Source organism: Lepidochelys olivacea (assembly GCF_965140295.1).
Source record: "Lepidochelys olivacea isolate rLepOli2 genome assembly, chromosome: 12".
Taxonomy (NCBI): Eukaryota; Metazoa; Chordata; order Testudines; family Cheloniidae; genus Lepidochelys; species Lepidochelys olivacea.
The window spans coordinates 11,148,558-11,164,209 of record NC_140422.1 but is presented as its reverse complement, the minus strand read 5'-3'; the positions used below and the strand labels follow the sequence as shown (position 1 = coordinate 11,164,209).

Sequence of the window (15,652 nt, the reverse complement as noted above, 5' to 3'; positions counted from 1 at the left end):
GTTTTGTTACCAAACTGTCAGCAATGCAATGAGTTACAGCTATTTTCTCAGGACTGTAATCCTTTTCTCTTGTGTAATAATAACACATGTTTTACAAGCAAATTTTCATGCCCTATTCAGTGGAAGAAATTCACAGAAGTTTTGCTACTAAATGTATGCAAGGCTGGCCAGATATGAGTAATGAATTGTAAAAAGGCTATGCAAGCAACCACATGGAAGTTCAAACAAGCTTGAATCAACGGAGTCCACATTTATTATACTTACGAACGTAAATTTATGATGCGTGAAGTAACAGTTTTCTGCAGCACATTAACTCTGCATGTGAGAATGTAATCACAAAATCAAAATTGAAGTGACTTAACTTTATTTGGCCAACTGCGCGGTTACTGGTTTGGACAGTAGTTCCTAATAGGAAATACCATAAGAGATCAGACCAGTGGGCCACATAGTCCAGTATCCTGTCTCTTGCCAGAGGCCAGAGGAAGGTGCTTCAGAGAAAGCTGTAGCAAACCCCAGTGTAGACAGTTATGGAATAAACTCTCTATAGGAGAGAATTTTTTCCTACCCACCATAAATCAGTAATTTAGGTAATCCCCTTAAGTATGAGGGTTTATCCCTTAATTTTTGTATCCTCTTAAGTACCTGCAGGGATTGTGTGTGTGTGTGTATATACACACACACACACTTACTTTTATAATGTCTAACCCTTTTTTTAATCCTGCTGAATTCTTGCCCTCAATTTCTTGCCAGTGAGTTCCCCTTCTTGAGCATACACTGTTTTAAAGTGTGTTGGCTTACTTTGTTGAATGCTGACTAACACAATCCTGTTAATAGCCTTCCATTCAGTATAACAGAACAGACTTAAGTATCTGTTTAAAATTGTTTCAGGAGCAAGTGTCAGCAATTCTGGTCACAAATAACATGACATCAGAGGCCAAAATCCAGGGCTTAATTTGTGCCATAGCTGATGCCCGGCGCCTCTGGGCCAGGCAGGTCAGAGCCCCGGTGCCTCTGGGCTTGCCGCATCAATTATGAAATTAAAAAATGGCTTGAGTCCTAGCACCTCTTTAAGCATTGCCAAAAATGAATGGAAAGGGACAGTCTGATATTCTGTTGGTTATGTTCCATAAGAAGAAAAATCCTAGCTCATGCTAGGCTGAAAAGGGTCAGGAGTTGTCAGCAACTTTCAATTATATTCGAGTTTAGCAGGCAACAAGATCTAGTTCATAAGTGTGTACAGCATTGTTCAGCTTTGAGCCTCTCAGAGTTTTCTCCTGAGCTCACGCTGCAGCCAGATCCAAAATACAAATCTGAAGGTTTGATTAGGAAAGCAAGACGTCCATAATAATTTTTCTGGATCCCTAACTTAATCACCTCTTTGGAATGGTCATTGAAAAGGAGGGATTTCCAGATGTTTCTGACAAAGGTTAGGGCTGGGTAAAACTGGGGAGTTTCTCTTCAGAAGGACTCATGCAAATACTGAGCTTGGTTCTAGCTTTGTGTGTCTGTCCCATAGACCTGTTCCAAATCCACTGAAGGCAATGAAAAGACTCCCATTGACTTCAGTGGGTTTTGGATCAGGCCCCATATTGAATAATTTATCCAGTGAATCTTGCTGTCTTCTGCCACTGGAAGAGCCATAAGCAAATTACCTCAGGTTTATTAGCTATTCAGAAGCATTCAAGAAATATTTTAGCAAATTGTTTATAACCCCATGAACTGATGGTTAACAGTTCTCTGAGAATATTGTATATTTTCTATTTTAACATGTTAGACATTTTGAGACAGTCAAATAAGTCAAAGTCCCATGCTATTGATTCTTTTCTCTGATTGGATGAGTGTGAAAGCCTTTCTGGTACAAATACTTGTGTGCAAATTTAAAATCACGTTCCCACAAATACTCTCATGTACAGCTGGGATATTTGTTTCCCACAAGAATTCACATCAGTAAAATTTGTTTGAGGCCTACTCATAGAAAGGGGAACACAAATGAAATGTGAGTACAAAGCAAACGAGATCATTTAAATGTGCTTGCATATTCTTAGGAAATTGTCATACTTGACCAGCTCTATTTGAGGGGTTCATAAACCTTAGCAAACCTGATCTGAATTTAGATTTTATAGCAAAACCTGAAACTAGGGGACTTAGTAACATCTATGCTAGTTTAAGTTTCCAGAGGGACTCCAAGCAATGGTATATTGCAGAGTCAACATCAATAGATTACACCTGTCCTGCATGCAATACACTCATTTTCCATTAACTTCTAGGAGCAATTCAAAGTGTTACTTTTCATGAATAAAGCCGTGTGGTTTGGTGAGAGTATCCAGCTATCTGAGCAACTGCCTCTTGCCCTATAAAGGATTACAAGAGCTGAAGTCAGCTCCTGTTGAGTTTCCCTAGATTTGAAATCTTGACAACCTGAGGCAGAGCCTCTCTATGTGGACTTTCCACAGCTTAGTATTATAGTAAACTTTAGCCATGAAAAGAGGATGTGTGTGTTCATGTCCTTATCATGCAGCAGTCAAGGGCACTTGGACCCTGCTCCTGCAATGAGCTCCATACTGCCAAACCCTTGTACTTGCATGCTGCCCCATTGAAATCAGAGTGTCTCCATGCAAGCATAGGTGCAAGTATTTAGTGAGCTCATTGCAGAATTGGGACTTTGGTTAACAGACCTGCATGGTAAGAGTTTACAAAACTGTTAGTCAAGGAATACTCCATTGGCAACCACAAATGATACATACTTCAGAGGACATGAATTTTCTTGAAATGCCCTTGTTGCTTTGCTTCTTACTTAGGCTAATATGTCTCACTTTGTGTTTCTGCTATTCATTAGAGCATCCAAGGGGTTAAACCAAAGTGTTCTATTTTTATTTGCAAACCTCAAGAGAGTTGGTGCAAAAATCAGCTTTAACAAGCAGCTGCTTCAAAGTGCAGTGTAAACTTTAATGTGCCTAAGCCTTGTACACATAACAAGGGAGGCCAGTATTAATAATTAAATGGCAACATTAAGTAGAGCAAAGACTTCAGTGGGTTGGGATTAATATTCTCTCTCTGTGAAGAGTTAAATCCCAAAGCGGCCATTTATCAGCTCAGGATTAACATTCATCAAAATCTAATACCATTTCTTTTAGATCAACCAGCAGTTCATAATATACCAGCCAGAGCCACTGATAAATTGCCTGTCTCTTTGTACGTACTTTGTAGTATACACTGTACATTACACATTTAAGGAAACCAGCACCAATAATTATTTAAAATTATGACCACAACTTGATGGATACACGTATGTGATTCTTCCAATTGCAGGAATGAGCACAATGAACACATTTCAAATTGCATTATAAATGTAATTAGCAGAGAGCAGTAATTTTAGTTTCTGTAGTTTACACACAGCAGTCACTCTCATCCTGCAGCCTTGGGCCACCTCAGCTCAATCAGCACACATGTGCAGCCCATGTGACATCCTGAGGGCCATACAAGTAGTACATCTATTGCGTGGATGTGGCCCACATAACACACACAGAGCTTCATATGTGGCCCACAATGGTAAATAGGTTGAGAACCACTGACATACAGTATATAGTGTAAGTCCCTCTAGCATCTTCTGACCAGGATGGCTGTCTAAACTTAAAAATTAAAGTGATAATTAGTCTAGATCAGAGTAGGGACTAGATCTCAGAACTCTTGGTTTAGGTTCTGTCTCTCTATAGGCGTTTCTATTGCTCTGTGATCCTGGGAAAGTAAATTAAGCCCAAATTTTCAAAAGCGGCCTCTAATTTTAAGTGCCACAAATTTTGGGAGGCTAACTTGATAAATCTTTAATGTCTGAATTTTGGAGGAACTGGGCACTTGCAACTCCAATAGACATCTCTATAGGTGCCTATACCATAACCCACATACCCTAAAATTACTTGTCCTCAGAAGATTTAGATGTCAAAAGTTTTCTCCTGTAAGATTTAAGATAAAAAAAAAACAAAAAAACCAACATTGAGGCTTTTGACAACAAATGCATTTGTCAAAAACATCACTACATCAGTTAATATCCAGAAGTTTATATGTTCTAACATAAGGACAAGAAACATACTTCTGTTTTTAATACAAGCGTGTCAAAATGAATGACTGTCAGATTGTATGATGTATTTGCCAAAATATCAATTCATCAACAAATCCCTCTGAGGGCAGATATACTTTGCCATTGAAACCTGCCTTTCTGTATATTGTGTATGTGAAATTCCTTCTATTGGTCCAACACGAATGTAAACCAATACCTCTTTCAACTAAAAAATTGAGGATGGCTGTAGCTTGTTTTGCTCAGAGACTGGCAGGCCATGGCTCAACAGTCCTTCCACCCCCAAAGTCCTTAGATTAATTTGCCTGGTGGTCAGCGGGTCTAGTGGTCAAGCTGTGTGTGATCTTCATTGCCCAGTGCTCCAAGGTTCTCCTGGTTGGATGGAAGAGGGGGGTGTGAAGTTAGGGGGACCTGGGCCCTACCTCTCCCTCCTGTTACAGACCAGGGCCCAAAGGGGAGAGGTGTGGAATGTCTCAGTCACCTCTTCCTGGTGCACCTTATCAGCATCCCCTGGGCTGTTCCCTACTTCCCCCTCTCTATCTGCAGTTTGGTGTGTGGCTGCTGCCCTCTCCTGCTCCAGCAGGGAGTTCCCAATCAGTGTCAGCAGCTCAGCTGGTCAAATAAGCATTCCCCAGATCTCTTCCCCATGTTCATTTAGTCTCTCTCAGCAGGGAGTGGGGGAGGGAAAAGGCTCAGGCCTTTACCCTCCCAATTGAGATCTTACCCACAGTCCAGACCCTTCTCCTGTAGATTGTTCTGTTCCCAGGGCTGTAAACTGGCTTCCTCCCTTCAGCCATTCTCTCCCCCTGCTTCAGAGGCCCCTTCTGACCAGCTCATCTATTTGGAACATGTTCCACAGCTGTTGAAGGGTGGGGCCCTTTTGGCCCAGTACAGCTCCTTCACTCCCTTAGTCTCTGTGTGGGGTCTGTAAACTGCATCACAATGGCAAAACAAGCCTTTTAATTGAACTTGGAATTATCATTGGACATGGACTGGAACCACAGCCTCTATTTTAATATACTCAAGTCCACCTGCTTGTGCAATAATCTCTGATACTTGCAATGTACAGTGCTGTGAATCTCTCAGTAAGAATTAGTCACACAAATAAGCTACTGAGGAGTTTCTCCATAGGATTTGGTTGTACAAAGGGCAATACCATTCTGAAAGCTATTGTTTTTGTTTTTTTCCCAGGCTATGGCTTAAAAATATTTAAATGGACAATATAGTGTTCTTTCTATTGAGTTAGGTTTCCTTGTTATGCTTTAATACTTCAATGGTTCTAAAAGAACACTTTTCAAAATAGCTCACAAAGGGGATATGATGGGCTCAGGTCAGAGATGACCTAATAAAAATACCTAACTATTATATTGCACTTTTCATCCATTGATCTCAAAGCACTTCACAACAGCGATAATATCACTATCCCTTTACAGATGGGGAAAATGACACACAGGGAGCAGCAACTTGTTCAGGGTTACCCCATAGCAGAGCTAGGAATAGAATACACATCTCTTGAGTCCCAGTCCAGTGTTCTATCTCTAAGGCTACCCTGCCTCTTCAGTTTAATGAAAGCTCTGATTGTAAATGCAGGACCTTATCTTGGCTCCTTGGTATCCAGAATCAATCAGAGAGGACTTTGATGTATTATGGAGGCAGAACAGAAGGCAAGGGTGTAATAAATAGCTCACTACTGATGGCCAGTTGTCTTCTGGTTTCAGTTGAGATGAACTGCCTCACATGGGTGGAAATTCAAGGATACAGGTGAGGAAGGGGAAACAGTAGTCCATCCAGGAGGAAACAGGGGAGTGAAATCTGTCCAGGAAGAGCAGGCTGAAGGGAGCAGGGCAGGTAGGAGGAGTCTGCCCGTGGGGAGAACTGCTTTCCAGACACAAAGAGCCAAACACGTACTGCTTCCAAAATAACAATAAAAGGGCAAACATAAAATCTCCCTGAGAGAGACAGCAAAGTCCCTGACAGTAATATCCTCTAGTCTGAAACCCCACACAGCCCTGCCTCTCCCACCTCCACAGATAGGCAGGAAGACTCTTCGGGCCTGGTTATATGGTAGTTTACAGCCCTGACAATGCAAAGGGCCTCAAAGGTGGTGCAGTTGTAATTCATGGCCACTTTAAGTCCCCTTTACATTGCCAGAGTCATGTAAAGTAGCCTTCATGTAAATTACAAGAATTAGGCCTTTTGCATTTACACCCACCCTTGACAAGAAACTGGACGAGATGCACCACTACAGCAATTCTTGTTTTCCTATCTCTCTGGAGGTTCCTCAGCATTGTTTCAATGCTGTTCCAGCTGAATGCCACCGGCCCTGTGTTCTGGGGTCAGGCTGCAATATTACAAAGCCTAAAAGTCGTACTAAACGATTTATCAACACTTCTTGTGTCTTGCTCAGCCTAATGTAATGAGTCCCTTATCTACTTTCTAATTGTTCTTCTCTCCCCCCAACCCCACCCCACAGGTAAAAATAATATGGTAATGTTTTTCCGCACTTCCGTTTTTCATCTTTCATCACTTTTTCTTAATATTTTGTTTACTGATTTTCCTTACGATCACTGATTATTTTACTACATCTTCTGACTTTCGCCTTCCTTTGCTGTCTTTCTCTGTGGCTGTCACTAACCTGACAATTTCCTTGTTTTGTTAATGGAGTTAGAGAACCTTATTATAAAACGGAAGTAGTACCTCTGTCAGCAAGTTTCACTCTCCATCCTCCATTGGGTACTTTTAGATTTAGATCTGCTTAAAGAGGTTGGTGGCAAAAAAGCAAAAACAAATAAATAGGTTGATTCCATTAATACTGTGTTTTGACAGGTTTCTGGACTAGTTGTGAATCAACTAAGGATTTGAGAAGAGAGACAGGTGATGACAGGTCTGACTTGAAAATAAATATTCCAGTTTATGTCCACTCAAGCTGATGATATTTTAAATAGGTCCGTAGGGCTTATGTTACCTCAGAACACATTAAATGACAGGCTTAAAAGCACTTCTTCACAATGTTGGAGGAGATATGGAATTGTTCTTCAGTTGGTGGAGAAGGTGGTCCCAGTCTAGGAATGGACTCTGGTCATTTTGCATTACTCTGCCAATGCCAAGTGGCCCTCCACCCAGATGCTTCGACCCTGGAGAATCTCATGTGTTAGGGAATCCTCAAAGCTGTTGTGAAGCCACCGTCCTCATCCCTGCAGCTGGTACAGGGATAATGGTTAGGGGGACTCCCTCAGTCCAGCTGGTCCCCAGCTGCCTTAGCATTAAATTGCTGAGGTTTAAGAAACAAACAAACAAAAACTTCCCCCATGTTATGATTCTTTTTCCAGATGAAAGGAACAGATCTCTTGGAATCAAGCTTCCAGTGCAACTACTTACAAACCCACATTTGAAATTGATCTTTTGGCAAATGTTTCTAACAGTGAGATCATTTGTGAGATCTTTCATGGAAAACGATCACCACTGAAGCATACTCATTTAAAAATTCAAAAGAATATTTGGGGGAAATGAATGTTCAGTGAGTTCAACAAGGCATGCAGAATCAGGTTTAACTTTTCTGAATATTAAGATTTGAGGTGGGTTCCATTCACATTTTGAGAAAAGGTTTAAATGAGACTTTGTGGGTTTATTCTAAAGAAGCCCAACCTATTTATGTCCATAAATTTGGTTGAAGAATTTTTTTTTGTTAAGCATCATAAGGAGTCTATCTGTATATTTTTGTTAATGTTTCTGCAGGTCTTAGCACTCATTGTTCTTAAAATATAAACTAAAGCTCACCTTTTAATTTCTAAAAAAGAGAAGACTCTTCAATGGGCATCACATACACACTGATCCATGTACTTTCATTCCTTACCTGTTATTGGCCCTACGATGTAATAAAAACAGAGCAGCTACTTACTGTGGCATGATATTTTTAAATGCATTTTTCATCCAATTAAGACAGAAATTGAAGATCCAGCCAAAAGATTATGGCAACTCATCTTTATTAGATGTGATGAGCTAGCAAAGCAAAACAGTTATATTATTTAACCTCCCATTTCCTGATGCTGTGGTGACCCAGATTTCTAGTTGACATTGGCCTAAGTAAAATCTAGAACTGGTCAAAAATGAGGGAAGAGTATTGGTGCATATACCATATACACATACATATGAAAATTGATATTTTTTCATCATTTTCAAAATCTGAAATATTTCAAACAGCTGTACTGCTGGAGAATAAGGGGGTGTCCACACATTCATTTTATTTTCTGTGGTTTAATCAAAATAGAAAAAATATTAACTTTTTTGTCCATTGAAATATGCAAAATGTTGACCAGCTCTATTAAAAACTATATCAAGCATATGCCCATATGCTCAGGGTTTAGCTGACCGCCATATTTGGGGTCATGAAGGAATTTTCCTCCAGGGCACATTGGAAGTGGCCCTGGTGGATTTTCGCCTTCCTCTGTAGCATGGGGCATGGGTCACTTGCTGGAGGATTCTCTGCACCTTGAAGTCTGTAAACCACGATTTGAGGACTTCGATAGCTCAGACATAGGTGAGAGGTTTATCGCAGGAGTGGGTGGGTGAGATTCTGTGGCCTGCGTTGTGCAGGAGGTCAGACTAGATGATCATAATGGTCCCTTCTGACCTTAGTACCTATGAATCTAAGCAGAGAAGCCACTGATATATTGTCATTAAGCTTTCATGTCTACTTGCAGCCCACAGGATGAGAAGTGACCTGATGGTTTTTTTGTTTTGTTTTTGTCTCTCTTCCCCTCTTATGTCTAGACGAGGTGTACTGCATCTGCATGAAAGCAGTGGAATCCATGACCTTGGCTCGCCCCGATGGCAGCTCTCTCTATGCCTCTTGGTGGTAGTAATAATTCTTTTCTTTAGTCTGTGGAAAGGAGTGAAGACTTCAGGAAAGGTAGAGCTAATATTGCTCTTGTATCTCAATATTGTTCTTTGTCCTTTTTAGAAAGTGACTTTGGGGCGGGGGGAAGGGGAATAGGGCCTGTAAATCATTGTACCCAAGAGTGTCACTAGGACCAAAGCTTTAGATCTTTGTCTATCTGTTCTACAAAGTGGAGTGGACATTTCAAATACAGCTCCTGTTTTATCTGAGTCAACAATTACATCATCTTTGCTCCAGTGGTGTCCAGCATTGCAAAATTCTGTTAGCTTTTTAACTTTAAGTTCAGTATTAGAGGCTTGATATAAAGCCCATTAAAGTCAATGGGTGAGTCTTCCCTTTGACTTCTGTTGGAGTTGGATAAAGGTTAAAGATTGTCTCTTGTTCTCTGCAAAACTTGCTTAAAGCTTTCATTGTATTGTTTAAGGGCCCTTGCTTTTATTAAATAAACATGCGTTCTAACTTAAACACTTTATCACTTCCAAAGGTTTCGGCAACTATTCTTTGAAGTACCTCAAGAGCTGAAATAAAACCACCTGGATATTTACTGACACATCATTTGGATATTTTAGAATTAAGACATTAGACCTTGATGCAACTTTATTAACTTGCTGAAAAGGAGTTTTTAGCTTCCAAACCTCAGAATATTTTTGATTTTGATAAATTAGCTACCACCTCAACAGTTTTAATCAGTTAATGTTCACATACCGTGGTTTAATTTCAATCATGTGGTCGAATGCCCAGCCTTTCGTTAGTCTTTCAATGCACAGCCTTTCTTTATTTGGCTTTTCAATTACAACAGTATAATTGTACAAACAGTTCAATTATAACCCTCCATTTATGCCATATATTTTCCGTAAATGTCAGCATTTCCTCATTTTCATGTTGATATTTTACTTAGTTGATTAGAAAAAATGGAACATTTCTTGGCAATGTATGGTGAATGAATCAATCTCAATCAGAAGTCCTAGCCGTGGAAGACATCTGAGAATTCTTGCTGTCTGAGTTGCTTTGTATATTTCTATGGTTTTTACAGCAAATATCTGCTCATGTCTACTTATGCTTCTGGAAATAATTCATACTGAACTTGCTCAGAAGTTTAATACAACCATTAATAATATAGTCATTCCACTACTGACATATAATCTCACTTGCCAAACCCATCTCATACTTTAACATACTACCTATCTTTACTTGTGGCAATTTTCCTAGTCTGTGTGACTGGTAACTAACAGTTCTTTTTTGCTAGGACAGTGCCCCTTATGATAAACAATCAAGACATCCTCCAGAGAACAGATGCAACAAAGGGACAACTGGATTCTCCAACATGTTTATAAAACTTCCAGTTTGTGTAACAGTAGGTTATTTAACATTTGGTGTCTGTTTGTCCCCTGCAGGTTGTGTGGATAACAGCCACTTTGCCTTACGTTGTATTATTTGTATTGTTAATCCATGGAATCACATTGCCTGGTGCATACAATGGAATAAATGCTTACCTTCACATAGATTTCAGAAGGTTAAAAGAAGCTACGGTAAGTTCTCTCTTCCATCTTCGCTTCCTATAATGAAATAATAGCCCTCGCAGACCCTCCTATCTATTGTCCGAGTTAATAGAAATGGAAGCTGTTATTAAATTGTTAGTGTTAGTTTCTCAAATGATGTATTTATGTTTGTTGGCACATGAACGTTCCTCTAGTTTCTGTACTGTGCAGAGTTTCTGACTCTCTGATAGTGAGGAAAGCATCAGGGAGCCGTATCAGGATGAATCTGCACAATTCTGGGCACTGGTACTAGTAGAATAGCCTAGGGGCTGCTTCATCTTATTCCTCCTTCCTGTCCCTAAGAAACTGTACATGTTTTGACCACAAACCTTACCTATGATGACGCGCTTCCTGTGTGGCCACAGGGTACTGCAAAGGCAGGCTGCATCAGCTCTGTGCCAGCGGAGAGCTCCTGCATGCTGGGGAAATAGTTGGTAAGATCTGGTTATTTTCTGGCCCTTTATGTTCAGCAGTTGCTAGTAGAGAATAATGAGCAGAGCGGATTGACATTTTTCCATTGAAAACTAATGACTACAGAAAATAGCTTTTAATTGAAAATGAAGATTTTCTTGGAGAAAAAATCATTTTGGATTATGTTTCCCAGTTTGAATAGGCACTTGAAATTTTGGTTGAGTATCTGATTTTGGTAATGAATACCTGACTTGTCAGGGCCATTCCAGTGCAAGCCATTTTATTGTACTTTATAATGACTGAGACTTTCAGTAGTAAGGAATTAGAAACTTAAAGTACATATGTCGATAGCTTTGCCTGACATTGTAAGTCAGCCAAAGCAAATGTGGCCACATACTTTCAGTTTGTAGCCAATATAGCCCTATAGGCCTTAGCGCCCTGAGAACATTCAACCTACTGTATATTAGAATAACTTCTGCCCTCAGCCTATTGTATTAAAAAGATCTGCAAGTCAACTCACTCAAATTCGTTATGAAATTACCAGCCTTTCCAAAGCCCCAGAGGGAAGTAATTTAGTGATCACAAACAGATTTTATCCCAGGGCTGGGTTTTTTTTTATTTGTTTGTTTTTACTTAGGGAGAAAAAAGAACGAGTCCTTAAGCAATGGCATCCCCTTGGTACAGACCAGCTTGAAAATGTTAAGTGCTTTTCAAATAGATACAAAATAGAAAACTGGAAAAACGCAAGAAGAAACAAACTGGCATGAAAACACCTAAAGAGAGGCCCATCAGAGTTAGAAAAACTAGACAAAGTTAATACGAAGCTTGAGTACCAAAATCCAGGACTACTTCATGTGTTGTAATCAAAACAGTCCCTTCCCTCCCTTTTTATTTATTTTTTTTTTTGTAATGTTAATTTTATCCGCTGTATGCAACAGCCAATGTTCAGGTCTCTTCATTGACAGTAGGTTGCAGTATAGCACAGCACATCTTCAAATCTGAACCCACTCACTTTGGGGTGCTTCAAATCCAGATCAAATATTACAGCTTGAGTCATGTCTGTCACCAAAGCAATGTCACTCCCATCATACCAGAAATGTGTAATATGCAGTAACGGGGGTGTGTCTGTGTAGCTCAATACAGGGGAAGGGACATGAGTTATTTCATTTTCCTTAGTATTTTAAAGTGATGTTTGGAAAACAATAAATATTCAGAGCCAGATCCTCAGCTGGAAGTAAATGGGGCTATGCTGACTTCACACCAGCTCAGGATCTGGTCCTCAAATTGTGTTCTGCATTTGTAGAATATATTTGCGTATTGCTCTTTTGGGCTTTAAGTTTACACAGCTGCTACCTGGCTAGCCACAAAGATATTTGTTTGACACCAAGTTTTCCAGATTACTTATATAAGAGAGAGAGAGAGAGAGAGAGAGAGACCGACAGAGAATGCCTGCAGGATGATGAAAGATGGAAGACCACTTACAAGAAAGAGGAAAGCCAAGTTGCCTGTTGAGTTATTCTTTCTGCAACCCCCTGTCGAGGAAGCTGGGGCCCCTGCTGGCTCTATTGACGTGTTTTTGTGCTTAATCCTTGTTATTGGGCCTTTGGGAGATTTGACAGCTGCCTGAGTACCAGTTCAGTGTGTTTCGGCAAGAGCCTTTGATTTATGAATATTTTTTCCCCAGTGAAGAACAGCAGCAAATAAAAGTCACAGATAAATTGCATTGTTCTACAATCTGCTCTGCTCTAGGATCAAAAGTCCTAATGTAAAAGGCATAAGGTCCCCTCATGCCAAGAGTTTATAGGGCTCACTGCTGCAAGGTGTTCAGCAACTCATGAGAGGCTTCCATTGCCAGTAAAACAAGCACTGTGCCAGATCAGACCCATGAAGAATACAGATAGAAATGTTGTTTTGAAGAGATCTGAAGGGAACAGGGCCTACATACATTCCTTGCTGACAAGTCCAGCAGCACAAAGCTTGATACTGTTGGCTCCACGGCACAAAAATCAAGTGATTAATTTAAAAATCTTTGTAAATGGCAGCAGTACTTCTGTTCCACAAAAGGAACAGCAGTGAGTGATTAATAAAACCAGAGTCATCAGGAATTCTAGGCCAGGAAGGAGGTATTTGCTCCTTTGGACATCATAAGAAGTTTCCTGAAAATTACATCATGTCTGGGGATTCACTTAGTATTTCCCCTTCCTCTCTGTATTGTGCAGTAATATTGCAAGTCCATACATGGAAGAAGTAGTGTAGGAACAAAAGTTATAGTAATATAAACAGGAAGGAAGCTTGGAGTGAAAGACTGACTACAACCTCCCAGAATTTTTTGTAATGGTACATACAAATTCAAATACTATAGGATACAGTTAAACTGGATCACGGCGTGAGTCAGAAGTAACTCTATTGAAATTAGTAGAATAACATCAGCGTAAATTGTAGAAGAGCCCAGCCCCATTGTCTCTGTGTTGCATCCTGTTTGTTATTACAAGGAATATTTTGCATGGAACCTTGACTTTTTAATGACTTCTGTCTTCTGCTGCTTACTCCTTATCTCGATCTGCACAGCAGCTAATTGGGTTAACACAGAGGATTATTTCAATCCAAGGTTCAGATTTAGCAAGGCACAGAAGCACGTGCTTAACTCTAAGCCCATGCTTAAATCCATCCCTATACAGCATGTGCTAAAGTCATCTTAAAGCCAGTGAGACTTAAGTGCTTTTGAATTGGGCCAAAAATACAGAACTAGCATAAGCAGCTACAAATCCAGTGGCAGGACACAAAGTGGCAAAGAGCCAGTGACCTATCAAAAAGCAATACAAGTACCTTGTGGTGTCAGTATGGCATTCCCAAGTATAGTTTATTTTAAAAAATTCCTTGTGTTGAGACTTTGCGCAACTTTTCCAACAAGTGGGATGTGGAGTGTTAGCAGCACCAGCAGCTGATAGCAATACATCCTAGAGTTCTTTTGCTCAACACACACCCACAGGTGTTTTAGCCTCGGGCTATATTTGGCAGATTTGGCTAAATCCAAACATTCTGAGTCTGTGAGGTGCTGAGGACTCTCAGCTCCTCTTAGCTTCAGAACCTCTTGGGATCAAGCCGTGAGCTTTTGACTTCTCAATGTGATACTTGAGGGAAGAGACATTTGAAAACCTTCATAAAACAGTTCATCTGACCTCCTCTGCCTGTATTTTCAGGATCCTAGTTTAAAATCCAGGCATTGGCTCTGGAATGGGCTCTATACAGTCTGAGCAGATGAAGTGGTGGAACTTAATGACTATCATAGCAATAGTTCTTGGCCCTTTAAATGAGTGAGACTTGAGAAGGAATATCTCTTAGACGTCCTATTCAAAGCATGTCAATCAGACTTCGACCTCTGATGGAAGAAAGCATCACATAAACTGTAATAATGGTCCCATGCAATAAACTCTCCTGTGGGAAAGGAAAACATTCCATAACTCCTAACCTGTTGACTATTTTTATTTCTGACTGTGCAATCCAAATTAACCCAGCGCTAGTGGGAAGTGTATTGCCACAACGCAGCAAAAAAATCAATTAATCATTTCTGTACCCTGTGGAAGTTCAATAAGCTACCAGCACTCCTATAATACCACTCTGCACACACTTAGGTTTTGCTATTGCTTTAGAGTTTGCCTCTTTGTTGAAATAGTCCAGTCCTTGACTTAGTCCAGTCCAGTCCCAATAGTCCAGTCCCATGCCTTGGTTCTTGACAGGCTGGGAAATATTTATGGTTCTGTAGTCATGGAGTATGATGAGATATTATTTCAATAGATATCCAAAGCTAGTTCTAACCATACAGTTCTGTCATGTCACTCAACTTTTCTCTTTTAAACTAAGCTAACACATCTAATAATTTTCATCTCTTTATGCAGGTATGGATTGACGCAGCCACTCAGATATTTTACTCTTTAGGAGCTGGGTTTGGAGTTTTAATTGCATTTGCTAGTTATAATAAGTTTGACAACAACTGTTATAGGTAAGAGAGTCTATTTCTCATTACTACCTGATAATGACAATTGACTTTAAAAAGCTCTGATTTCAGACTCACTTTACTTGCACTCTGATACCAAGGTTCCAATAAAATATCTGAGAAATTTGGAATGTAATCTAATTTTTTATGTATTTATTTCTTGATACGTATTTCACAATTCAAGAACTCTATTTTCATGTTAGCTTTGGAGTTTTTTTACTTCTGATTATATATATAATGGTATCCTATATAATATACCTATAATATAATAAAATATATCTGTTTTATATAATAGTACGTTATACAGGTAACAGGTATGTTCTATTATTTATTGTTATTTATTTAGCCAGTGGAACTGATAATTACAACCTAATATGCACTAGTGTACTTCATTCATTTAATTGTGATTTTATTATTGACTGGCATTCTGATTTGGACATGAGAACCAACCCAAAACGTGACCCAAACACACCCAAAGTACTTCTTTGCTGAAAGTTCAGCAATAAGAACCTGCAAAGTTATTGGCTCTCCTGTCCAACAGTATAGGATTAATTTTAGAAAGCTGTGTAAACTGCAATTATATTTGTCTTTCACAAGTAGCACTAGAGACAAGAGAGAATATTCATTGAAATCTGATTGGTCCACAACCCCAGAGAAGCAGGAGGATGTTTCCTCGTTTGTTCAAGTTTAACAGAAACGAGGAGTTTAGAGTCAAATCCTAAAGGGATTTTATGTTTCCA

At 39.7% G+C, this 15,652-nt stretch overlaps 1 protein-coding gene across 1 annotated transcript in view; it reads left to right on the top strand.

The window, feature by feature from the left end:
* SLC6A2 (solute carrier family 6 member 2) overlaps positions 1–15,652 on the top strand; it is a 107,623-nt gene that overhangs the window by 38,795 nt on the left and 53,176 nt on the right. Inside the window, exons 4-6 of the mRNA XM_084644267.1 lie at positions 8,843–8,981; positions 10,364–10,498; positions 14,815–14,918. Coding sequence (XP_084500393.1) covers positions 8,843–8,981; positions 10,364–10,498; positions 14,815–14,918 — 378 coding nt within the window. The remainder of the gene's footprint in view (positions 1–8,842; positions 8,982–10,363; positions 10,499–14,814; positions 14,919–15,652) is intronic.